This window comes from Protopterus annectens, chromosome 6.part0 (genome assembly GCF_019279795.1).
Source record: "Protopterus annectens isolate FY-2018-M chromosome 6.part0, PAN1.0, whole genome shotgun sequence".
Taxonomy (NCBI): domain Eukaryota; kingdom Metazoa; phylum Chordata; order Ceratodontiformes; family Protopteridae; genus Protopterus; species Protopterus annectens.
In genome coordinates this window covers 790,380,624-790,406,413 of record NC_056737.1, presented here as the reverse complement: position 1 = coordinate 790,406,413, position 25,790 = coordinate 790,380,624, and the positions used below count along the sequence as shown (strand labels likewise).

The following is a 25,790-nucleotide window of genomic DNA, read 5'->3' as shown; positions in this document are numbered from 1 at the left end:
GTTCAAATATCCTTTAAGCCGAGGGGGAGCTCATGCCAGAGTCTGGAAGTTAACAGAGGGAAACTGTGGATGGAGCAGTGCAACTTTGTTTTGGAAGTTTGGAGGCCTGTCACTGCTAGGGTTGATGGATATCAGTTTAGCAGAGAGTGGAGCAACAGTGTCTTGATGCAGGAATATTTAAAGACTAGGGAACCTAATAAGAGGTCAGCTCTTTGTTTTATGGCAGCCATTTAGCCTTTTTAATGGAATTGCAGTGGTGTTTTTTATTATTGAATTGGCTATACTTATGGAAGCTCTAACTGGAGGTGAAAGTAAGTGGGGGAAATAATATACAATACAACCCATGCCAAAACATTGTAGAATATGAATTCAGACTTCTGTAATGTAGATTATGTTCTTTAGACAGCTGTGGCTGGGAAAAACAGTGTAGTCCTGACATATAAAGCAAAATACATGTAGTGTATGCCATGCTGTACACGATGGTCTTGTGAAAGCAGGCAGTGTAACTGGATAATGCCACTGCAGGATCTGCTATATGTGACACACCAAGGCAGGGAGGTGATCAAGGCAAAGGGAATGTGACAGCGGAGCCACAGCCAAGGCAGTGGAAAAGCAGTGGCATCTGGTCCACAACTGTGGGCCATGACACAGAATGCATAATCTGATGCATTATGCAATAGTCAGGCTATGCAGGGACAGTGCATGGTCTGCCCACAGTATGACTGAAACATCCACACATCCACACTGGTTATGGATGGGCAGGCCATAGTTATCATGACTTGCCCAGGTGGGGGACAGTTACATTTGACTTCTGCATTAAAATGCGTGGTAGGATCATGAGAGGTGAAGTCGCTTACCTTGTACTCTGGGTGGTTGCTGGTGTCAGGATTGCAATTTTACAGTGAAAAAGTTGGGATGCTACTATGTGACCAAAACCAGCCTCCACTATACTGGCTGCCAGGGATCACATCCAACAGTGACAGTTTGGAATGGTATGACATGACTGTTGCTATCATCCACTGTGCCAGCTGTTTATGTTGGGGCTGAATCTGCCCCATGACAGAGGTAGAGTGGAAATGCAGGACCATGGCAGTGCACTCTGAGTAAACATCCTGTGAGTATAGCCTGACATTCATCACCTGCAACCAACTGTGTCAGGCAATGTCTTACATAATAGATGTTAAAATGTCCTTTTCATAAGATGACAAATTGTAGTAGTGGTGTTGGCACCTTTGTTGTAGTAAATCTCTAATCTCCTTTTCACAAATTTGTTCAATAGTGTGAACAACAGGGTGCAATGGCGGATTAATGACAGTTTCTATTGCCAGTGAGTTAAAAGAAAGATCAATAAAAATATAGGTTGTCCAAATGCAAACTGGCAAAAGACAAGTTGATGCAATGTACGTAAGAACATGTACTTGTTTGTTGTTTTTGTAGTATAGCTTTTGCAAGCACAGTTTGTATATATGCATATTATTTTTACTTATTTATTCATGATGTATTATTTTGTAACCATTTGTTAGGTATATTTATTTAGGTGAATGCTAGCTGAGTATGTAGCTTTAATTGCAGGACTTGGTTTCATGATTTGCTCTCAGTTAAGGGTGTTGTTTTGCATATAAAAGCCTAGCTGCTCTAAATGCAATGGTTCTGATGATCATTTACTTGAAAGACGAAAATGCTAAACCTGTTTGATTTTTTTTTTTACAACAGAAGTTTGTTTTTAAACTTTTTTAAGCTGTAAGACAATAAACGCTTTGTGGATATGAGTTCTGGTCCATTGGAGCACCTGGTTTATTTTATTTCTGGAATACATACTGGGTTTGCTACCTTCCTGTCTTTTACTGGATATTTAATAAAATGTTTCTTGTTCAAAATGGTGGAAGACATTTTAACTTCAAAGTTGTTTTTTTTTTCTGTCATCGTAGTGCATACAATTTTATCTTACTCTTCTTTTTTTTAAATGAAATTTTTTGTAAACTCGTTTTTTTCTTGCATAATTTACTTAGGTTGGTGTCCCACCAAAATTTTACCTTGCTGTGTTGTAGTGGACCCTAGTAATACAGTCATATAAACTAATGAAATCTATATTACTAAAATCATAGATTTTAATAACATGAGGTAGTAATCTTTTAAAAAAGGAATTTTTTGAGTGGCAAGCAGTTATTGCCTCAATTACCCAATGGAGGTTAGCATGTACTGCAGAACATTTGTTTACAGTTAGTAAGAACTAAATCAGTAATCTTGTCCCATGTAGATATATGAATTAATTGAGTGAAATTATGAAGCATAACAAAGTTAATGAAATCATGGTTGTGCCTTGAATTTGAAAAACAAAATGTCCAGTTGATTCTTGGATATTTAAAATCCCTGCTTAGAATCATGCCCTGTTACACTATAAATATATTAAAAAAAATCACCTGTGAAAAATCTAAGCAATAGTGATAGTTATAATAAACTGAAAATATATTCTATCTACTACTGTTACATGAGGGGTAAAGCAATAGTTGAATATATTATTTATAATTATGAATTCCTACAATCTAATTTTCAACATTTCTGTTTCTACTAACTTAACTGCAGTATTTTGTGCAATCTAATTATTTGCATATGATTTTTGTCTTAAATCTGCAGCCAAGTTTGTAAGTTTGCTGGCATGGTGTTTTCAGTATTTCCCTGGTTGCTGACACACCTTGTTCTGTCAAGTTTCTTATAATGTAATAATAAAGCAATTCTGGGAAGGGATGTCTTCTGAAATGTATGAGGATGTGTTAAAAGACACATTTTTAAATTTATAAATAGTCATTAGTAGATGAAGACCATTTCTGGCTGACTACATTGACTGCCTTCATGTGTAAATTATATTTTTGTGCACTGACCTTAACTAAGCTGTAAATTACCAAAAATGTAGAAGTGTTTTGTTTGGGGCAGGGTTTTACAAACACACTATTTAAGACTCCTGATCCTCTACATTTTCCAGCTCCTGTTAAAGTGTTACTTCTGTTAATATATACATGCTGCAAGCTGTCTCTCATTTTCCTAGGTGGAGATCAAAGTGTCAGGTGGGCTTTTAATCCGTGAAGGTGACAGACTGTAGCTGACCATAGGTGGTACCATAGTGATATTGGAGGAGTCTTTGGGGCAAGGGCTTCACATAAATTTCATTTAACACTTTTTTTCCCCACTTCTGATTGTATATAGTGTAACATGCCTTGGTAAAAAGGCATACATGCTGTTTTGTTTAGCTTCATAATATAGCAATACATGACATTCTGATTTTGTTTTACTTATTTACATATTTACCCATTTACTTATTTGTGGACAGGGGATTTGCAGGGATAATAGCATAATTTGTTCGGAGCACTTACCTTGATATAAATGTGGTAAAACTCTTTTGGCATTTGAACAGTTGCTTTGAAGATGAACATGAAAACAGTTGTGCATCACAGAATGAAATTCCAGAAATGACCTGGTGTACTGGTTGTTGGCCAAAAGAACTGCTTCTGTTCAAAACCCATCTGTCCAACAATAGGAAAAGACAGACCAATGTGCGCCAAACAAGGGATGTTATATTTAATGAGCCTGACGTGTACGGAGATTACAGCATGCCTGCATTATGATGAGTAGAATGTAGGAAAGATAAGACAGCTGAGGCAGTCATCGTATTTGACAACCCTAAAAGGAGGTAAGAGACAGAACTGTATACTATCATCGGTATTTTTTTTAGACTGTGAAATACTATTCAGAAAACCAGACATGATACATAGAACTCAGACGGAGTTTTTTAAAGAGATATAATTTCCTTTTTCAGAGGTAAAACAGTTCTGCATTTTTTTGCATAGACTGTTAGCAGTAGATAAAAGATTTGTAATAGACAGACATATAAATGCATATTTCTCTTTCAAGACCTTTGAAGTGCCTGCATATTTAGCTAGCTTTCTGTCAGTCTTCTGGCCCTCATGTCCTTTTGGTATTGTGTGGTCTGCACTTCTGATATTGATTTTCTGGTGTCAGTCATGAGACAGTCTGACTGGATGTTTGTGTTTTAACACTGCAGTGCATGTACTATAAAGAATTAATTTTAGATTGATTGGGTATCTTTTCTTAGCCCACTGATGTCTTTTGCGATACCATGTGTATATCACTGCTTAGAAAGTGGTTCTGCCACTAGAAAGGTGCAGATACCTGCGTCACATTCTTAGTGGCATCAACTAAGAGTTGAAGACATTAGTAAGACCTGCAGTAATATCTATGATCTATGATGAATGTATTGAAAATGAGAAGCGTTAGGACAAAGCAGTAACAGTGGAGATACATTTCACTTAAGGAGAACATCATACACTATTACATTGTGGAATCTTCCTTTGTTTCTCAAAGGAAGGTTAACATCCATTGCAGACACCTGGAGCCCAATACAGGATACAGAATGAATGTCTTTTAAAATGACAAACATGTGAGCTTGATGTCCATTGGCTATAGTGTTAACAGAAGTCACTGTGAAAGCTTGATGTCCATTGGCTATAGTGTTAACAGACGTCACTGTGAAAGCTGAAGGGGTTAGAAAAGCATGATGTACCTCGGATGGATCCCTGTATTCAGTACTGCAGACAATCGTAAGACATTAGTTGGCTAAACATTCTCAAGATATGTGATACTGTTGAGATCAGGCTGCGAAAAAAAAACTTTAATTACCTGGTACATTCTGTGTCTTTTTTAAATATGGAGGTTATATGAGCTCTCTGCCAGTCCTGGAAAAACATCTCTAAGCTACTTAAGAGTGACTTAAACAAAGTATCAGACAGTTCCTGAAGCCCCCCCCCCCCCCACACACACACACACACACAATGAATCATTTAGTTCTACTGTTTTGTTCAGGGCACGTTAGAAGTGAAAGGAGTAGTGATCAACATTATGATCTTTTGTGCTAGCATTCCAGCTAAGGAAGAGGTTGTCTCAGTATTTCTGCTTTGGGGAATGATATCATGAAATCAAATGTAGTAATTGAGAATATGGAGGTGAAATAGACCTGTTATAGGAAGAGAAACTCTGCAGTCATCTGTATTGATTGTATCCCCATTAATAAATGAACATATTCTTGGTTGGTGGGAGTGGTATATGACAGATTGCTGTGTTTGGGTGGACTTTCCATTGCACTGAGGGAGGTGAGGATTGTGGCAATTTTTAGTGTTATGTGAACTTGGTAATGAATTTGCACCTGACTCCTAGTTGAACACTGTATTGAATATAAGACCTTCATATAATGAACAGGTATTTTCTTCGTATGGAATTCCAACATCTTCCTCCTGTAGAGGTAAGGACAACAAGTCTATTACCCATTATATCTGCCTCGGTGCCACTTTTGTCAAATTAAATAATTTTTGCCTACATTTAGTACTGGATAGACTAGTCATATTCCCTTGATTTTTAAAGAGATTTAGAAGTGTTCTTTTTTATTTGCCTGTCACACATATTTCTTCTGTAGAAGGCCTTGGAAAAACTTCTTCAGCTAGAACATTTTTATCTGGTATATATCTTTCTGCCACTTACCGTAGGAAAAATCTAATACTATTTCAAACTTTTCTTTGTCATTATTTGAGCATTTTCTTTCCACCTGGTCTACCATCCTTATCAATTATATATTTTCCCTGCAGTCCTTAAAATATATACAATAGTTTATACAGATTTTTAGCAGTACATCTTTCCTCACACAGTCTCTGTACTTCTAATAGTCTTCATTGCCTTCTGTTTCACCTGATATAATTCCCTGTATTGCTCTGTGTTTCATTTCAGCTGCTTAAATCCTGTTCTTCTCTCCAATATGTTCAGCCATGTCCCTTGAGAAACATTGCAGCTTTTTTCCGCTTCATCTTGCTTTGTTGGAAAGTTTAATTCATTGATGTGCTTGTGAGATAGTGGCCTTTATTCTTCCATGTAGCTCTTTCACCCATTCAAGAGTTTGTGCTAAGGCTGTGTTTAAGTGCAAGCTTATCTTAACAAAGCTAGTCACCTGACATACTATATTCCTGTTTTGTAAGCCCGTGAAAAGAAGTAGCATTTATTGTGCTTGTTAACTCTCCAGTTTAGCCTCCTAAATCAAGTACTGCCATGTCGTATTCAGCCATGTTATTGCTACTAGGCTTAAGAATAATCCTTTTGTGGCAATAGTTACTCGATGCCTAGGCATACAGGGCATTAATAGTTACTCTTATCCTGTACGTTTTAGAAGCAAAGCGGGTTCCTTTCACATTGAGTAAGTTCATGTTAATGGACACTGATGTCTTTTCTTCCTATTATGATTCTAAGAATTTTTTTTTCTTGTCATCTTATGTCTCTTTCTTCTATCTTCTTTTTTGTTATGGAGCCTGTAAATAACCCATGGATGTTATACAGGTAATCCTGCCATGGTGTAACACAAATAAGCCAGTCTCAACTGTCTAGATTTTCACAGAATGTCTAGATTTTTGCCTCATATTTTTGGTCTGTTGCTCATAAAATTTGTGGTTTTCGGGCAAATCACTGGGATGATCTGAGGACTGAAGTCACTAAATAATGACACACATTTGAGTTTCAGACTTCAAATCCTTTAGAAGATTTATGTTAACACAAAACTTGTAAATCTAGCAACTTTCTAAGTTTATAAGAGCAATATTTAAAGTGTGTCCCTATTTTTGGGCTTTTGTCCCCACATTTTGTCAGGCTTTGTCCAGATTTCTTGCACTAAGAGGTTGAGAGATATGGCCAGTCCTCGAAGGATATATGGCAGGATTATTTAAAGTAAACAAGGTTATTTATTTATTTTAATGAAACCAAAAGGAGCAACTAGGCTGATGCAAAGTCACAAGTAGAAATGAAAGGCAAAATCCTCAGGTTAAAATCCAAATGAAAGGCAAAATCCTCAGGTTAAAATCCAACTTTAATTCCACTGCAGGTCAGATAAGCGCTTTCACTCATTCATTTGAGCTATGAAGCAGTTTTACTGTCAGACTCTGAAGAAGCCAGGTTGCTGGTGAAAGCATATGCTTAGTCTGTTGTTGGTTGAATAAATCTTCGTGTTTCAGATCTTGAGTATTCATTCAGTGCACAATGTGGTTCGAATTTCATTTTATTTTCTTGGTTGAACCTTTGTTGGTTCTGGTGGACTGTTTAATTGTCATATTATGGCTTTGTCAGAAGACTTGGAGTGATGTGCTGCCATTACCTACTGTTGTATGGCAGCTTGTACTTTAAAGTTCTTGGGCTGTGTTTCGGGTTGCTATTTTTATGTATTTGTTTGTTGCCAAACTAGCATGTTTGTCTTGTATCTAAATTTATTTTGTTTTTCAAATATTTATACTTGTTTAAAACTGTGCTTACTTGCTGCTCTACATTTTAAATGTGTGCTTTTTAATATTTTTTATGAGTGAGATATATTTCAAATGTTGCAATAAATTGTCTTTATATGTTCATAGGTTGGTACTGGGCTATCTGCCCGAAGGCATATATTAGCCCAGCCACATTGTGCAGTATTCACCACCCCTTTAGTAGTTCCCTAGACCCTTGTACTAGCAGCTAGTACCCTTGGCCCCTATCTAGTAGTGCTGTTGGTGTGATCCCCGGTGTGAACTTTCTGTTACCCATCCACTCATCAAGGTTCCTCTTAGGTTCATAGGTTCTTACTAGGCTATCTGGCCTAGGGCATTTATAAGCCTAGCCAGAATGTGTTTGGCTTTCGCCACCCATTTTAAATTAATTTTGCTATGCCCTTTTTCGAGGTTAGTATACTGTGCCTCTGTCTAACAGTGACACAGAAGTGATACCTGGGTTAAACCTACGATCTCCCATCCACTCATCAAGATTCCTCTTGAAGAGAGTCAATGAGGGACTCTGCCTAACCTGGACTGGGATTTTATTCCAGAGTGAATGGAGCCTCTGGGTTATGAATCTGCTCCTCCAGCATGTCCTATTTATTTCAGTGCTGAGGTTCAAGTCTCTCGAGCGCGTAGCTCGATGGGATTTGGATTTTCTGAGGTGCAGCATGTCCATTAATTCCGGGTTGGAAATGGCTTTATACATCAGGCACAGATCGCCCCTGAACAGGCAGTATGCCACTGAGTAGAGCTGGAGTTTCTTTAACCGGGCAGCATATGGCATCTGTTTGAGCCCTTTGATCCTCTTGGTGAGGTACTTTTGGGGTCTTTCCAGTTGCTGCAGGTGTCTGGTAAGGTACATCCCAAAAGGGGCATTGTACTCAATTATGGGCCTGATGAGGGATGAGTAAAGAGGCACGATGACCTCCCCTGATCTAGATGTGAATCCCTTCATGATTAGGTGGGCTATATAAAATGATTTTCTAACCACTTTGGCCACGTGGTTGTCAAATGAGAGACTGCTATCAACTTGGGTCCCCAGGTCCCTAATTACTTCTTCTGTACTTAATGGATTACCACCTATGTGGTAATTTGTGGGCACTTTGTTTTTGCCAAAGGGGATGACTATACACTTTTTGGCATTTAGCTTGAGGCCATGGCTCTGGCACCAGTTATCTGTTTCTATGAGGCCCTTTGGGAGGATGCTTGTGTCGGCTGGAGAGTCGATTATGGCGCCCAGTTTGCAGTCATCTGCGAACTTGGTCAGCCACAGTCCTTCCGTGTTGGCCTGTACCTCCGAGAAATATATACCGAACAAGAGAGGTCCCAGGACTGAGCCTTGTGGGATGCCACTTGTAACTGGTTTGGAGTCTGACATGGCTCCAGCAATTCTAACCATGTGGGTTCTGTCCTTGAGCCAGTTTGCAACCCATCTAGTGACATAGGGGTTTATATTTAAGCTGGTGAGCTTATCTATAATGCCCAAGTGGGGTATTGTATCGAAGGCTTTTGCAAGGTCCAGGTAGGCTGTGTGGACCACCTTCCCCTCATCAATGGCCTTGGTGACTGTTTCAAAGAAATCGACCAGGTTTAAGAGGCAGGATCTGCCCTTAACAAAGCCGAACTGGGTAGGATCCAGTGTCTGTAGGTCCCCAATATCTTTATTTATGAGGTCCATGATGATCCTTTCCATAGCTTTGCAGACGAAGCTAGTCAGGCTTATGGGGCGATAGTTTCCAGGATCCGTTGAGGCACCACCTTTGTGGAGAGGGACCACTGTTGCTGTATGCCACTCTTTGGGTACATATCCTGTAGTAAGGCTGAGCTTGAACAGTACTTTTATGTTTGGGTTTAGCTCTTCTTGGAGTTCATGTAGGATGCAACCTGGGACACCGTCTGGTCCCATTGATGCTGTGTTTTTTGCTTTGGAGAGGGCGGCTCTTACCTGAGCATCTGAGATGTCAGGGGGGCAGCACTCTGCTGGGATAGATATTTGCCCTTTTGGTGTGGGGGGGAGAAGTTTGCGCTGAACCTGTCAGCTAGGATGTTGGCAATGTCTGTGGGTTCGGTGTATTTTTTGTCATTTTGGACTAATTCTGAGCATATCTGGGAATTCCCACCCAGGTTCCTAACATAACTAAAGAAAGCCTTGTGATTATCCTTAGTGTCCTGTGCAATTTTTCTCTCGAAGCTGACCTTAGACGATTTTATGAGTGCCCGTAGTTTTTTGCGAATATTGATCAGAGATGCCTTCCCTTTTTGGGATTTTGCTTTATTATTTAGTAGCTTCCTCCTTCTATTGTATAGTTAGTTTATGGCTGGGATCCACCAGACAGGACGTCTGCCTTTGGAGGATTGGGTCTTGGATTTATTTGGGATTGCATGATCCATGCATTCCTGAAGGTGTTCATAGAATGCATTTATAAAGGATTCTGCGGTCTGGGCCGTATTTTCCACAGGCCCGGGGGCTTTGAAGGATTCCACCTCAGTTTTGAGGAGTGTGAAATTTGCTTTAGAGAAGTTTTTCACTGTGGTTTTCTGGGCAGGAGGTGGGGTCGGGATGTGAATATCCAGTGAGATTAGTTTATGGTCTGATCTTACCAGTGAGGGATACACTTCTGGTCTGGAGCATAGAGTCCCCATGTTGGTAATGATCAGGTCCAGTATGTTTTCCCCTCTTATGGGAGTGGTAACAAGTTGTTCCATAGCATTTGAGTTTATAAATTCTAGGAACCTTTGGGCTAGGGTGTTGGAGCTACAGTAATGCTCCCAATCTATGTTTGGGTAGTTGAAGTTGCCCAATATAATGGTGTTTGGAGAGACCTTCATATTTTCCAGTGTTCTCATGAAGGCCGAGCGGGGTTCCTGGGTTTGGGAGGGTGGTCTGTAGCAGGCTACAAACAGGAAGGCAGTTTTACCCACTGTTAGTTGCACATGGATAGTCTCTGATGCTTCGTGCTGTGCCACCAACCTGGAGGTGTGGGTATCTTTGACGAATATTGATACTTCCCCTCCTTTTGTGGTTTGGTCCAAGTTTTGGGGCTGAAAAGCATGGTATGAGGTATAACCTGGTAGTGCTGGGGTGCTCTCGGGAGCCTTGAACCAGGTTTCTGTTACTGCACAGATATCGATGTTCTCCATGCTAAGGAGAGTTTCGAGTGCGTGCATCTTGAGGTTTAGACTTCTGGGGTTGAGTAGCATTACTCTTAGTTTCTTACCCCTTGTGATACCTATGGAGGTGGGTTTGTCTTTTGAGCCTTGCCTAAAAAAGACACTATGGGGGTAGCAAGAGCCTTTGCCAATATCCAAAAGCCCAGGGGTGACAGGTGCAAGCCGTCCCTAGCGAAGCATCGTGGCTTGTTGAGCATGTCATCCCAGGCTGACAGGCATTGGATCCCCTTTGAATGACACCAATACTTAAGCCAATTGTTGAAATAGATCATCTTGTCTTCATATTGTGGCATCATTATTGATGAGGGTAAGATGCTACTCAAGGGCAGGGTCATACCTGCCTGGGCCACATGCTCAGAGAGCTCCTCTATGTCTCTTTTCATGTAGTCCAGGGAGGTACGTCTCAGGTCATTCACACCAGCATGGACAATGACTGAGTCATATTTGTACTTGCCTTGGAGTGACCTGAGTGCTTGTGTTATGTGGCGGATCCTAGTGCCCGACAGGCAGCTCACTGTGACCTTCTCCTCGTTCAGCCTGGTGAGTGGGACGTCAGTGTGCCTGACGACAGAGTCACCTATTACAAGTGTATCAGGTGTGTTGTTTAGCCTTAAGGGCTGTGACTGTTCAGCACACTGGCTTTGTGAGCTATGTGTAGCACGTGTTTTGTTTTGGGGTAGCGGTTGCTTGGGTGTCTGCTTTGGAGGTCTCTGCTGCTTAGGCAGATTTTTATTTAGAGCCTCCGAGTATGTTTTTGTGTGTTTATGTGTTTGGTTTGCTGTCGTGGTAGGTTTATGTGAGACTGGAATTGTAGTGAGTGTGGTTTCCTTCTTCTCCTGACCGGTTACGCCAGTACTGAGCTGAGAGAGCTTAGCCTCCAATTTGGCTATATGGATGCATCTCTCACATGTGTTGGAATTTGTTGGGAGGAAGAGAGGGTTGCCTGTGTACATGAGGCAGTTGTAACATTGCCTCAAGATTCCCAGATTCACCAGTTGGACCAGAGAGGAGATTGACAACTGACCTTTGGACATGCTAGAATAGTATTGGGAATTCCTTTATAATTGAAAAAAAAGGGCCAATGGGGAACAAGGTACTCAAGGGGAGTTTGTGAGGGTGTAGTGCTTTTAATTTTTTAGTGCTGACTTATATAATTGCTTTAGTAAGCAAGTGCCAGGTAACGTAAATGCAATGTGTTACAGGTAACTTAAATGCAAAAACAACAAACAGTAACTTTCTTTTAAGTGAAACAAGGAAATAAGTACAGTAAGCAATGCAGATATCACTAGGGATCCACAGAAGCGCTGAAAAGCTGCGATTTAGGTGGTATTAGCGTTTCAGGGAAATAACAAGCAAACAAACAACAAGCACACAAACAACAAGCACACAAACAAAGCTAGATTCATCAGGCCTGGATCTAGTCTATGCTACAGCAAACAAGGTGTACCAATTTCAGTATGAAACAGTTGAAATATGCAGGCACTATAAGCCTTTAACCAGAAATTCCCAGCTCAGAAGGGCAGAGTCCAGCCTCTCCTCCCACAAGAGTGCAGACCACGAATCTTCTTAATGTAAAATAACTGGCCTGAAGCCCAAGTGCTTAAACTAGAACTAATACACTTTTAGAATAACAGACACTGAGCCCTCAATCAGCAGTTCCCAACTTAGAAGGATCTAAGCTACCTGTCCTGCCAGCAGAGTGCAGGCCACAAACCTTCCTAATGTAAAACAACTGCTGAAGAGTGATAGTGAGGGGCTCTGTCTTATGTAGATCGGGACCCTGTTAATATATGTTCACATTCACATATTTTAGTTTCATCGAATAAATGGTGCTTAAGAATGAAGCACCATTAAAAAAAAAGCTTACGTATTTGAAGTTGAAAGTTTTATCTGACTCACATCTATTGACCATATCAGTTCATATTAGGATTATATGCTTAATTTAGCTTGAATAATGAATCTATAAGGGTCAGTAAAGTTCAGCAATTCAATATTGGCAAACATCTAGAATCTGTTCATATTTTTGAGCTCATAAATTTTTGAAAATTGAATCCTGAATGCTCTACCCTGACAAAGCACAGTCATACAGTCTCCAGTTTGCCCGATTTGATTACTATCTATTAGCAGTCTGCTAAACCATAGAACAACATTTTGAATGAAACAGCAGTGTGTGTGTGTGTGTGTGTGTGTGTGTGTGTGTGTTTGTAAGGAAGAAAGATGCAGAGAATGAGCGAGACAGTGACAGTATATACTGTGTGTGTGTGTGTGTGTGTGTGTGTGTGTGTGTGTGTGTGTGTGTGTGTGTGTGTGTGTGTGTGTGTGTGTGTGTGTGTGTGTATTACGTTTGGGTGTATGCCTGTACTATGAGCATAGTTGACTGTGTGTGTGTGTGTGTGTGTGTGTGTGTGTGTGTGTTTGTAAGGAAGAAAGATGCAGAGAATGAGCGAGACAGTGACAGTATATACTGTGTGTGTGTGTGTGTGTGTGTGTGTGTGTGTGTGTGTGTGTGTGTGTGTGTGTGTGTGTGTGTGTGTGTGCATGTGTGTGCGTGTGTGTGCATGCAGTGCTCAGACAGAAAACTGCTCAACAGCTGTACACAATTTGGGGAATTATTTAGTGAGCGAGAAGATTTTAATACAAATGTTATTTGACCAGGTACTTGATTGCTGCCTGTTAACTTAATACCAACCTATGTCAGATGACTTGGTTGATGTAGGAATTATACAAATAGGATAACCAGGAATTGCTCCAGTGGTGGTTGTTGCTGTCATGTTTGATGTCTCTTCTAGATTGTTTTCATTGTCACTGAGCATCTGCAATCCTTTCCTCTCTTTACAGATTGCTATTTTTCCTACAGTTTAATCTGCAGGCGATAGCAGGACACATCTTTATCATTTTAAACTTCATTGCGACAAGTTTTTTCATTGCTGTATCAACCAGTCAATATCAGTGTTGACTTGGCACTGAAAAATGACAGCTGTCATGTTCATTAAGTACTCAGAGGAAATTGTTAAATTTTAAGTTTGACAGCAAAGTGCTTGAACTGTCAGAACAATGAGGCTTCCATTATGAAATAGCACACCTAACGTCAGTGGATGTTTATACCCTTACCCTTGACATTGACATTGTAGCACAGCAAATGAAACTAACTCCTTCTATACTATAAGAACATTTTTATCTTTAACTACTGCCACATTAACAACATGAGGTGACATAGTGGTTGTAGCCTTAACCTTCGGTAAAAACATTGAAAACTACTGAATCTGCAAAATTGTTTATCATGCAAAAGCAGGTTAACAACACTGGCAGTTTTCAATATTTTATCATATGTTTTCAACAAAATCTGTTTATATGACATTATGAAATGAACTGTTGACCTTTTCAGATAATTATCAAGGGTATTATTTTTCAGCAATGACTATCAAATATGTGTACAGGTGAGGAGGGAGCAGCTACCTCAGGCAGAGATGTCTATGTAATAAGGGGGTCTGTCCACAAGTGAGCTTAGTGGAGATTTGAAGATGGACAAGCAGACAGGTGCAGCAGGTGGAGTGCTGCAGGCGCTGAAATGAATCATGGTGGTGAAGCCAAAGATGCATTCTAGGACAAGGATCTCCACTTATTGGTCAGTCTAAGCCCCTATTCTCAGCATTGGTCAACAGCTTTGGGTAGTGACTGAATGGATAAAATCATACATAAAAGCTGCAGAAATGAGGTTCGCTCACAAGGTTGCTGGGCTTACTTTATGCATGGTCCAGCCCTCCCAATTATCATTTGCGATTTGTCTCTGTATGTATGTATCCATCCCTTGTTACTCCACTGTCATGTGTGCACAACAACCCCTATTTGCCTGCACTGTTTTGTGTGAGTTTGCCTCTGAAAACTGCCCTGTACCTTTCCATATCCAGTTTTCTCTTGCATACCTTAACTCAGCATTCCTTATCTCTTTGTTCAGAAAAAAAAAAATATCCTTCCTTACTGCCCCCCATCTTACATTTACCTAGGTCTTCCCTTCATATGTTTCCCACTGGATGTTCTTACCCCCTGTCCTACTATCCTATATACTACCTTTAGCCCACATGCTGATAGTTGTGACAATATGATTTCAGCCACCCAAGTACACTTTCTGATAGAGTACTTGTATACTGCAGCACTTTCTTGTGCAAAGTGGAAAAAATGTGCATATATACCAATACTTATAATACTTTGTTAATCCTTACTTCTTAAACTGCATTCTCAGTATAGGTGTGTGATTGAAAAATATCTGTACCCCACATTTTCTCAGTGTGCTACTGTAATATGTGCTGAGAAACACATGCAGTGCAACTGAGCTGAGCAGTAATAGTTGCCTAGTAATATTAGATGGGTCATATAAACATGTATAATACGTATTTCTTGCATTCTCCAACAGGAGCTATGCATGCTTGAGCTATGCACCGAGTGAACATCAATTCTAGCCGGATATTATAGTAGTAGTAATAAAAACAAAGTGCAAAGGGAAATGCCTTTCTCATAGCAAGTGACATTAAAGGAACACACAATATGAGAAAGCAGGAAAGTTTTTTTGGGATGACAGTTAATTCACATAAGCATAAAGAAAGCTGGTGGTGGAATACAGAAGTCCAGAAAGTCATCAAAAGAAAGAAGGAGTGCAGGAAGAAGTGGGAGATAGAAAAGACTGACCAGGCTGGGAAGGAATACTAGTTGACTAACAAAGAAGCTAAGAAAGAAGTTGCAGTAGCAAAAAATAGGACATCAGAGGCACTCTACCAACTTCTGGAAAGTGACTCAGTAAGGGGCACAAAGACTATATACCAGATTGCAAGGCAAAGACAGAAAGATAAAGAAGACAGTCAGACACTCTTCATAAGGGATGCCAGCAACAACCTGCTCACCAGTCCAAAGGACATCAAAGGCAGATGGAAGGAATATTTCCAGCAGCTTCTGAATGAAGAAAACCCCACAGAAGCTGTAGTGCCCCAGAAACAGCCTACAATGAGAGAAGAAGAGGGGCCCACCTTAGAAGAAGTAAGAACAGCACTAAGGAAGATGAAGTCAGGGAAAGCAGCAGGCTCAGATGAGTTCACAGAAGATATGATAAAGATGCTGGGTGAGATAGGGGAGAAATGGCTCCTGAGGGTACTAATAGCAGTGTGGAGAGAAAGGCGTATCCCAGATGACTGGAGAATAAGCATACTTATGCCAGTGTACAAGAACAAAGGGGACATCCACAACTGTGGGCAGTACAGAGGCATCAAACTCCTACCACATTGCATGAAAGTTCTGGAGAAGGTTGATTGATAAGTGGATACGCAGAGTAGCAGAATGTAAGATGGGAGATGAGCAGTTCGGATTCAGATCAGGCTGCAGCACAATTGACCCAATGTTTGCATTGAGACAGATACTTGAGAAGAAGCTAAAGATGAGGAGAGAGTCCAACTGGGAAATCCTAGGCTTGGAGAAAGCATATAACAAGTTCCCAAGAAAGCTGATCTGGGGAGTACTGCGGTGGTTTGAAGTCCCAGAAACATTGGTAGAATTAGTGCAGGCTATGTACAAGGACCCAATGACTCAAGTACCAACAGTGTTGTGCCTCATAGAGGGGTTCCCAGTGGGAGTGGGTGTACACCAGGGTTCAGCTCTGAGCCTACTGCTATTCATACAGGTGATGGACTACATTACCAAACAGGTTGGAGAGGACAGACAAGAAAGCTGCTGTATGCAGATGATGTGGCAGTACAGGCAGACTCTGAGCTAGAACTTCAGCAAATGATAGGAGAATGGAATGCAAATCTGAAGGCACATGGGATGAAATTAAGCACAGATAAGAAGGTAGTAATGGCAGCAAATTGGGGACATCATAAGAAGCTGAGAATAGAGATAGAATGGAAGATAGTGGAACAGGTAAGCAGTTTCAAGTATCTGGGAGGGGTGGTTGAGGAGAAGGGGAGTCTGAATAAAGAGGTCAAAGCTAGCATCAGAGGGGCTGCAGCCAGCTGACATAGAGTATCAGATGTAGTCTATGACAGAAGAATGACAAAGAAGCTGAAAAGTAAGGTGTACAAGACAGTGGTGCAACCAGTACTACTGTATGATACAGAAACCTGAGCAGTAAAGCCTGAACAGTTGAAAAAACTAGAGTTGATGGAGATGAAGTGCCTGAGAAAGGTGGTAGGATACATACTGTGGGACAGACGAAGAAATGAGTACATAAGAGCAGAAACCAAACTAGCTCCAGTTGCAGAAAAGGTCAAAGAGAATAGATTACGGTGGTTTGGGCACATGTGTGGAAAAGCAGAAGACAATCTGGTGATGAAGATTTTGTACAGACAGGAAGGAAGGTAAGAGGAAGCGAGGACATCCAGCAAAGAGGTGGATGGATTGTGTGAAAGAAGATCTGTGACAGTCAGTCATGAGTGTTGAAGAAGGCAGGAGTGTGGCACTGAATCGAGAGAGCTGGCGACAGTTAACATGATACCCCGATCCCATGTAGAAAAAAATGGGAAAAAGGGGGATGATGATGAATTAATTCACATGCAGAGGAATAAAAAAGTGAAAAACATGAACTATGCAATTTTATTAGGACCTTTTGGTAAGATAGCTTCAAGATTATTGTATGTACATTCAGACATCGTATATCCACAAGAACCTTGGAAGAGAGGAACGGGCTCTGCAAAATGCAGCTAAAAGACTACAAGACATGCACTATATTAACTGAGGTAGAGACGGGCTAAAAGAACTTCGATTTATCCTTGAGTAAAAATGGAAGAGAATGGATGTGTTATTGATTTATGTATATATGCATTCATTCAATCATTCCTTCAAGTATTTATTTTTTGTTGATTGAGTAATCCCACTAGGCCTGTGGCCTGTTTTCAGATGTGCTAGATGTCTAGCAGATGCTAAGGTAGAAGAATCTTAGAGAAAAAATATATAGTATGTCATAACAAGAGAGCACAATATGAAGGTAGAACTGTGGCTGGCTCAGAGACATATGAGGAATAATTTTCTTATGGAAGGGGTGGTGTTAAAGTCATAATACTGCCTTTCTGATGAGAATGAGTTCAAAAGCAATGCAGCTTTTTGGGAATGTGTGGAAAATATATATATATAAATTCTTGCTGGGAATGGAATATTCTTGGGGTATGTTAATTAGGATTTATCCAACATAAACTAATGATCCAAGCAATCTTTGCTTACATTAAAGTCTGTAATGATGCCTTTCTTTGTATTGCAAGTCATGAAGCTAGTTTATAGAATTAAGAAAGCAAGCAATTATTGTGAATAGTTTCAAGAAACAATACCAACAGCAATTTGTTTTATTTTTAGGGGAACAGCTTTCACTTTTAGAGAACTCACAACTAAAAGGTACTGTAACCCAAATATTTTCATTCATAGATTTCTTTAATTAGGTTATCTTTGTTTCTGTGTTAAAATATGTTTACAAAGTTGATAGAGTAATAGCTTAAACACAATTTAAATTTAAGATTGCTGTAGTGGTCCATATACTGATGTACATGTCTTATGGATGCAAGAATAAAAATATGTTGTCGACAATGGTTTACACAATGCTTGAACATTGCCTTAGTCACACTTGGGAAGTCAATGCAATTTTCTAGAAATAGAAATGTCTCTAGATCCCCATTTTAAAGAATTAGTAATTTAGGAACACATGATGTCTGTGTTGGTGCTGTGTTTTCATAATAAAGTAAAGAATACATTTTTAAAATACATCTAGTTTGCATGCCTGAACTTTATGAAGTTATTTTTTTCTCACATATCAAAGATTTTTTGTATAATTTCTGCAAACTTATAAAAAACAGATTCATTATTGTACTTGAGCAACTTTTGAAAGATGTCATGTACAATGCCATGGCCACAAACAAATGTTGACATACAGATGAGGTAGAAGCTAGTATTCACAAAATGTAATTCTGCACCTATGTCTAAATGCATGCTTTACTATATTGCCAACAGTGTTTGTTATTGCCCTCTGTAATGATGAAAAGATAAATATTCAGCTCCCTTAATTGTTCATTTCTATAAAGACTTAAAAAAACCTTCAAGAATGTAAATGAAAATGAACTTTCCTAGAAATGAGGGGGCATAAAAACAAAAATATTCACTATTACTAAATTATGAGTCTTTTTCCACAGTTTAAATGTATGCTATTTTTTTCTTATTTTATTTTCTTACTACAGTTCTTCCAAAAGTCATTTGTAGCTTGTAACATAAATATGATGATAATGCATATACAAGGAAAAATAGATGGATGCGAAAATTGATGAGTTAATGGACCAAACAATGGTCCTAAGTCAGTGCTATTAACCTGCATTGTTGTATCATCATTAAATTCTCTTACAGCCCTTTCCGCAAGACAGAACATGGATGCATACAAAACAATATTGCCATGACTTATTAATTTCTCAAAAAGTGGAAAAAGAAAAAGCATACATGTCCAGACTAGTTTTAATTACTCTGGCATTAAAAGTGTCTGCAACAAAAAATAAGCAATGTGTACCTATACATCAGTGTTTCTTTCTGCCTATGAATACATTATTTTATCTTACAAAATGCTGGCAGGAGACTGTGTTGCTGCTGGGCTAGGGCAAGTATCCTTTCAGCTTTCTCTCACTCATGATATTCAAAGCTTGTAAAATGTCACCGCTCTTTAAATTTTACTACTCATTCTGACAAGTCACTTCACCATCCATCATTCTTTGTGTGAAGAAATGCTTCCCAATGTTCCAGGCTGACTAAATTGTTTTAATCTGGTATTTGTATCCACTTCCAGGGCCACCAGTAGGCTCAGGCGGGTAAGGCAGTCCCTCTGAGTGTTTAATGAAAAGACATTGATCTAAATCTCCAAATGCTTGTTCAGCTCCAGATAGACAGACACACAGACAAACTGACAGACTGATGACTCGATCTCAACCCTGCCAGCAGTACTCCATCCAGTGATAGACATCCTGACTGATTACAAACTCCAATTAATGCATTTACATTTGTCTGACAGTAGATGCGAGATGGAATTGACATTATCTCTAATCGGCTTCAACACTGTGACTGCTAGCAAAGCAATATTTCATGACATGATTTTCTTCTTTCATTTCTTACAGTGAAGTCACATCCATTATGAAGAACCAGGTCAAGGAAAAGGTTCTACTACATCAAGTTGAGACTTGAGCATGTCATGATCACAATGCTTTAGAGTCTTTGAGAAGGATGTCTCACATCCAGGTGCTTCCTTAGTTTACACACATCACTGTTTTAGGAATGGGTACACACCAATATCATTTGCATAATTTTTGAGATGAGTACAGAATAAGCATATTCAGACCCATTTTTGTAGACATCACTCGTCAAATGTTTTCTGCTGTGTATAGTCTATATACACTTGCAGTCAAAGGTGGATTCCAATAAGGGTCTAAAAGGGGTGGATGCCTGGTCCCATAGCTTCAAGGGTCCGATATCTGCCCATACAAATTTTTCAATGTACAAGTAAGTAGAAAAAAAAAAAAAGATTAAAAAATCCCCACAACTATATTTTTATACTAGGGTGACAAACTCCATTCAAACATGTGCGGTACTCCAAGTTTGACCAAAGTTTAACATTCAGCTGTATGCAAATCTCTTGAAATTCTCTTGTACTGACTGAATGGATGTGCTGCACATAAGACTGAATGCCCAAAGTTAGTGTCTCTCTCCATAAAGACTTTGAGCATGTATAGGAGTGCTGTGAAATGTGAGGTAATTTTTTTCTTTTTTCGGGATGGGTGGGGGTGGGGGGTTAGTGTAGCTCTTAAGTGTTCCTAATAGCACCATATTGAACTGTCTCTGATTTTGCAGAAAGGACCACTTTTCTTCAGCTTCTTGTGCTGTCTGCCCTAAGAGTTTTGTTTTTAATGTAAGTCCCTGGTGATTATAGTCCTTCAATAATGCAAAAACTTTGAGTTTCATATTTCTTGTCATTCAGAAAATGCATACTGATGCAAACCCTGTTGTTCTTTTAACTTTTTGAGTGAATTAGAGTAATATGTAATCAATCTAGCAATTATTGTAGAGGATGAAGACTATGAGCTGTCAGTGAGCTATTTCCTTTAGTACAGGGTTTGATTCTCGCAGCCTTCACTTGTGTAACCCTGGGTAAGTAACTTAACCAGACATTGCTTTGGGGTTAATTGGCATTTTAGGCAAAGATCCTTAGTGGTCTCCTAGACTGCATGCCTAGTAGCTACCTATGAATATTTAAAAAATTGTTCCTGATTTTGGGTCTTTGTGTTCACATCATTTTTGTCTTTGTCCAGAATTCTTGAGCAAAGAAATTGTGAGATATGTGTCTCATATTTTTGTTCTCTCCATGATACATTCTTGAGAACTGTTTCAGTCACTTTCATTTGTAGACTTCAAATTCTTCTTAAAATATATTCCAGTGCAAAAACTGTTATTCTGATAACATTTTAAGTATATAAGAGCAATACTTAAAATCTCTCCCTGATTTTGAACAATATTTAAAATCTTGCCCTGACTTTGTGCTTTGTGTCTCATTATTATTTATTTATTTTTTTGGGAGTTGTGTCTGATTTTTGCTCTAAGAGGTTGGGAGGTATTATTAAGTATGACAGTCCCATAAGGTGTACACAGCAAAGTGGTTTTAACTGCTGGAAGGGGAGATTGTGCATGAGGGTAACTTAGCCACTTGCCATTTGCTCAGTTAACCATCTGCCTTTACAGGATTAAAGTGTATTTGTGAGAAATAAGTACGAGTACTCGGTGGGCTGGCTACCATGTATGCGAAACTAGGCTGAATTGCCAAAAACCTCACTTGTCCTTCAGTTTACAGAATGCCCTTTATTTTGCTTCATATTTTTGGTTTTCTCCTCATAAAATATATGGTTTTATGATAAATCAATGAGAACTGCAGTCATTAAATAATGACAAATGTTTGAGTTTTAGGATTCACTTCTTTTCAGAAAATGCATTCTAATACAACCCCTTTTATTCTAACAACTTCCTGAATACATAAAAATAATATTTAAAGTATGCCCCCTGATTCTGCGCCTTTGTCCTAATTCATGCTGTAAGAGGTATTCTTTCATCACAATCAGATGAGGGGTAAACAACAAAGCAGCTATAACTGCTGGGTGGGTCTATGGGTTACCCTTTAGTCTTTTGATCAGTTTAACAGTTTGACTTTGCAAAACTAGTATGCATTTGTGTAAATAAGTTGGAATGCTTGAGATACTCTGTGTTTGTGTAAAGCAGAGCTGAAGTATGTGATTATGGGTATAAATATTTTGTTTAAATTTTACCACAATCACACATCTGAAGTGTATGCAGTTATCAAAAGAGCTATAATTGTTCTGTATGTGAGCTCTGTGTAGATGTAAAGGGCTGAGCCTGAAGTCTGTATAATTTTAAACGGTCTCTGAGCTGTACACAGTCAACACTGACTTGACTTGAATTGCTAGGTATAGGGCTGTCTGTAGATGAGAATGGCTGACCCTGCTGTCTTGATCAAGTTAAACAGTCTGGCTTTGCAACACTAGTGTGTATTTGTGTAAAATAGGTTAGAAAACATTACTGTGGACATTTTTTATTACAAGCAGGCATTTGAATTGTACATAGTCATGTGACAGTAATTGATGGGTACAAACATTACTGAATTATAAGAGGTGACCTGTGTCTGACATAGAAGGCACTATTTGGCACATTACTGATGGATTTACTGCACATGAGCAAGTCAAATGGTATCAGAAATACTCAGTCTAGGGAGCTAAACCTCTTCTGTAACATCAGCAAAACAGTTTGGAGGGACATGTATATCAGAGGATGCAGCTGCTTTGGAACAGGCTACCCATCCACATAAAACAAAGTCAATCCCTGTCCATATTCAATTGCAGCTTAGATCTATGGATGGAAAATGGGAAATTTACCCAAGGACTGTCCCCTGTACTAGTAATGGAAATACGCAGCTCCTAAATGCTTTATCCCATGCATGGCTTCCCTCAAATTATTTATGGTATGATCGTAGTTATTCTCATTAGGAGTAAAATATAATTATTGACCATGGGATGGGTAAGGCCAATCTGTAACCAAATTAGATAGGTTATTTTGAGCACAGAAAGGGAAATTAGCTAGGTTTAAAATGACTCACAAGGGCAGTTAGCCTAGTACTTCCAAAGACACACATCTGGAGCACTTCTCCCCAGGTATCCACTGAAAAAGGACTCTGTCCCAGTCAAACTTTTCCGGAAAACAAATGTTAAATAAATAAATAAAATAAACATACTGCTGAACTTATAATGATTGTAGTTCGAATGGCCTTAAATCAGGAAGGTGAATCCAAAAGAACATGTACATTTATGTGTGGCCCAAAAAAATGTATGGAGATGGGGGCCCCACACTCCAGGGTACACTTAATCCATCACTGCCTGTAGATGCCTGTGCAATTACACCTTTTCTGGTGCAATAATAATGAGCACCAAACACGAGTACCAAAAGAATGTAAGCAAGTCTTGACTAGCCAGTGAATCTACCTACTACTTTCTATTTAAGGATTACAGCTCTAAGATGTTGATGAGCTGCTTCCTGTAGTCAAAGGAACATAGGTTCATAGGTTCATACTAGGCTATCTGCCCTAGGGCATTTATTAGCCTAGCCAGAGTGTGTTTGGCTTTCGCCACCCATTTTAAATGAATTTTGCTATGCCCTTTTTTGAGGTTAGTATACTGTGCCTCTGTCTAACAGTGACACAGAAGTGATACCCGGGGTAAACCTAGTATCTCCCATCCACTCATCAAGATTCCTCTTGAAGAGAGTCAATGAGGGACTCTGCCTAACCTGGACTGGGATTTTATTCCAGAGTGAAGGGAGCCTCTGGGTTATGAATCTGTCCCTCCAGTATGTCCTATTTATTTCAGTGCTGAGGTTCAAGTCTCTCGAGCACGTAGCTCGATGGGATTTGGATTTTCTGAGGTGCAGCATGTCCATTAATTCCGGGTTGGACATGGCTTTATACGTCAGGCACAGATCGCCTCTGAGCAGGCGGTATGCCACTGAGTAGAGCTGGAGTTTCTTTAACCGGGCAGCATATGGCATCTGTTTGAGCCCTTTGATCCTATTGGTGAGGTACTTTTGGGGTCTTTCCAGTTGCTGCAGGTGTCTGGTAAGGTACATTCCAAAAGGGGCATTGTACTCAATTATGGGCATGATGAGGGATGAGTAAAGAGGCACGATGACCTCTCCTGATCTAGATGTGAATCCCTTCATGATTAGGTGGGCTATATAAAATGTTTTTCTAACCACTTTGGCCACGTGGTTGTCAAATGAGAGATTGCTATCAACTTGGGTCCCCAGGTCCCTAATTACTTCTTCCAGATTAATGGATTACCACCTATGTGGTAATTTGTGGGCACTTTGTTTTTGCCAAAGGGGATGACTATACACTTTTTGGCGTTTAGCTTGAGGCCATGGCTCTGGCACCAGTTGTCTGCTTCTATGAGGCCCTTTTGTAGGATGCTTGTGTCGGCTGGAGAGTCTATTATGGTGCCCAGTTTGCAGTCATCTGCGAACTTGGTCAGCCACAGTCCTTCCATGTTAGCCTGTACCTCCGAGAAATATATACCGAACAAGAGAGGTCCCAGGACTGAGCCTTGTGGGACGCCACTTGTAACTGGTTTGGAGTCTGACATGGCTCCAGCAATTCTAACCATGTGTGTTCTGTCCTTGAGCCAGTTTGCAACCCATCTAGTGACAGAGGGGTTTATATTTAAGCTGGTGAGCTTATCTATAATGCCCAAGTGGGGTATTGTATCGAAGGCTTTTGCAATTTCCAGATAGGCTGTGTGGACCACCTTCCCCTTGTCAATGGCCTTGGTGACTGTTTCAAAGAAATCGACCAGGTTTAAGAGGCAGGATCTGCCCTTAACAAAGCCAAACTGGGTAGGATCCAGTGTCTGTAGGTCCCCAATATCTTTATTTATGAGGTCCATGATGATCCTTTCCATAGCTTTGAGACCAAGCTAATCAAGCTTATGGGGCGATAGTTTCCAGGATCCGTTGAGGCACCACCTTTGTGGAGAGGGACCACTGTTGCTGTACGCCACTCTTTGGTACATATCCTGTAGTAAGGCTGAGATTGAACAGTAGTTTTATGTGGGTTTAGTTCTTCTTGGAATTCATGTAGGAAGCAGCCCGGGACACCATCTGGTCCCATTGATGCTGTGTTTTTTGCTTTGGAGAGGGCGGCTCTTACCTGAGCATCAGAGATGTCAGGGGGGCAGCACTCTGCTGGGATAGATATTTGCCCTTTTGGTGGGGAAAAGGGGGGAGAAGTTTGCGCTGAACCTGTCAGCTAGGATGTTGGCAATGTCTGTGGGTTCGGTGTATTTTTTGTCATTTTGGACTAATTCTGAGTATATCTGGGAATTCCCACCCAGGTTCCTAACATAACTAAAGAAAGCCTTGTGATTATCCTTAGTGTCATGTGCAATTTTTCTCTCGAAGCTGGCCATAGACGATTTTATGAGTAATTTGATTTTTTCAATATCTATTAGCCTACTGTGTCAGTCTGAATAAGTTACTTGGCTAGATAGTGCATCTGAGTTGCCCTGGCACTTGTGTTCAGTAGGCTTCCCCAGTTAACAAAAGAATAAAATAAATAAAATAAAATATGGCAGGAAGTGCCCAGGCATATAATTTTTGTTGATGAAAGATGTAAGGCATAAGACATACAGCTGGCATCCATGTAAAAGAATGCTCACTTTTAAAGAGTCACGACGATTCTTTTGTCAGATGCTTATAGCAATACTTCCATAACATAAAATCAGACAATTAAAATAAGGATGCATAACATAAAAGTATATGGAGCTGAATATGGCAAGTTCCCTTTATTTTGTTTCAATCTTCTATTAAGCAGTGACTGTTTTAATGTCTGAAGTCAGTCACTTTTCCTCATAAAAAGTTTGAGTTTTACAAGTATTAGTAATTAAAGGCTTGATCATAGGAAGTCACTAGGCTATTGCCCCTGAGGCCCTTATAAGCCTAGCCAAGAGTTTAGCCAATGTATAGACAAATCAGCACCCGATGCCCCTGTCCAGCAGGGACATGGATGGAATCCCAGGGATGTATTTTCTATTTCCCATCCTGTTATCCAGGCTGTGCTTAAACAGGGGTAAAGAGGTACTTTGCTTGACATAGAGAGGGAGTCTATTCCCCAGATGGGGGAGTCTCTGGGTGTCTTGATATATTTATAAGGTGCTCTGAAGGATA

The 25,790-nt window shown here is 39.8% G+C and overlaps 1 protein-coding gene across 2 annotated transcripts in view; it reads left to right on the top strand.

Annotated features, from left to right (window-relative positions):
* Window positions 1-25,790, top strand: part of RTN1 (reticulon 1) — a 1,542,311-nt gene that overhangs the window by 443,155 nt on the left and 1,073,366 nt on the right. Inside the window, exon 2 of one of the 2 annotated variants that reach the window (XM_044074463.1) lies at window positions 17,847-17,885. The exons of the other annotated variant lie outside the window; for it this stretch is intronic. Coding sequence (XP_043930398.1) covers window positions 17,847-17,885 — 39 coding nt within the window. The remainder of the gene's footprint in view (window positions 1-17,846; window positions 17,886-25,790) is intronic. 2 annotated transcript variants of the gene reach the window in all.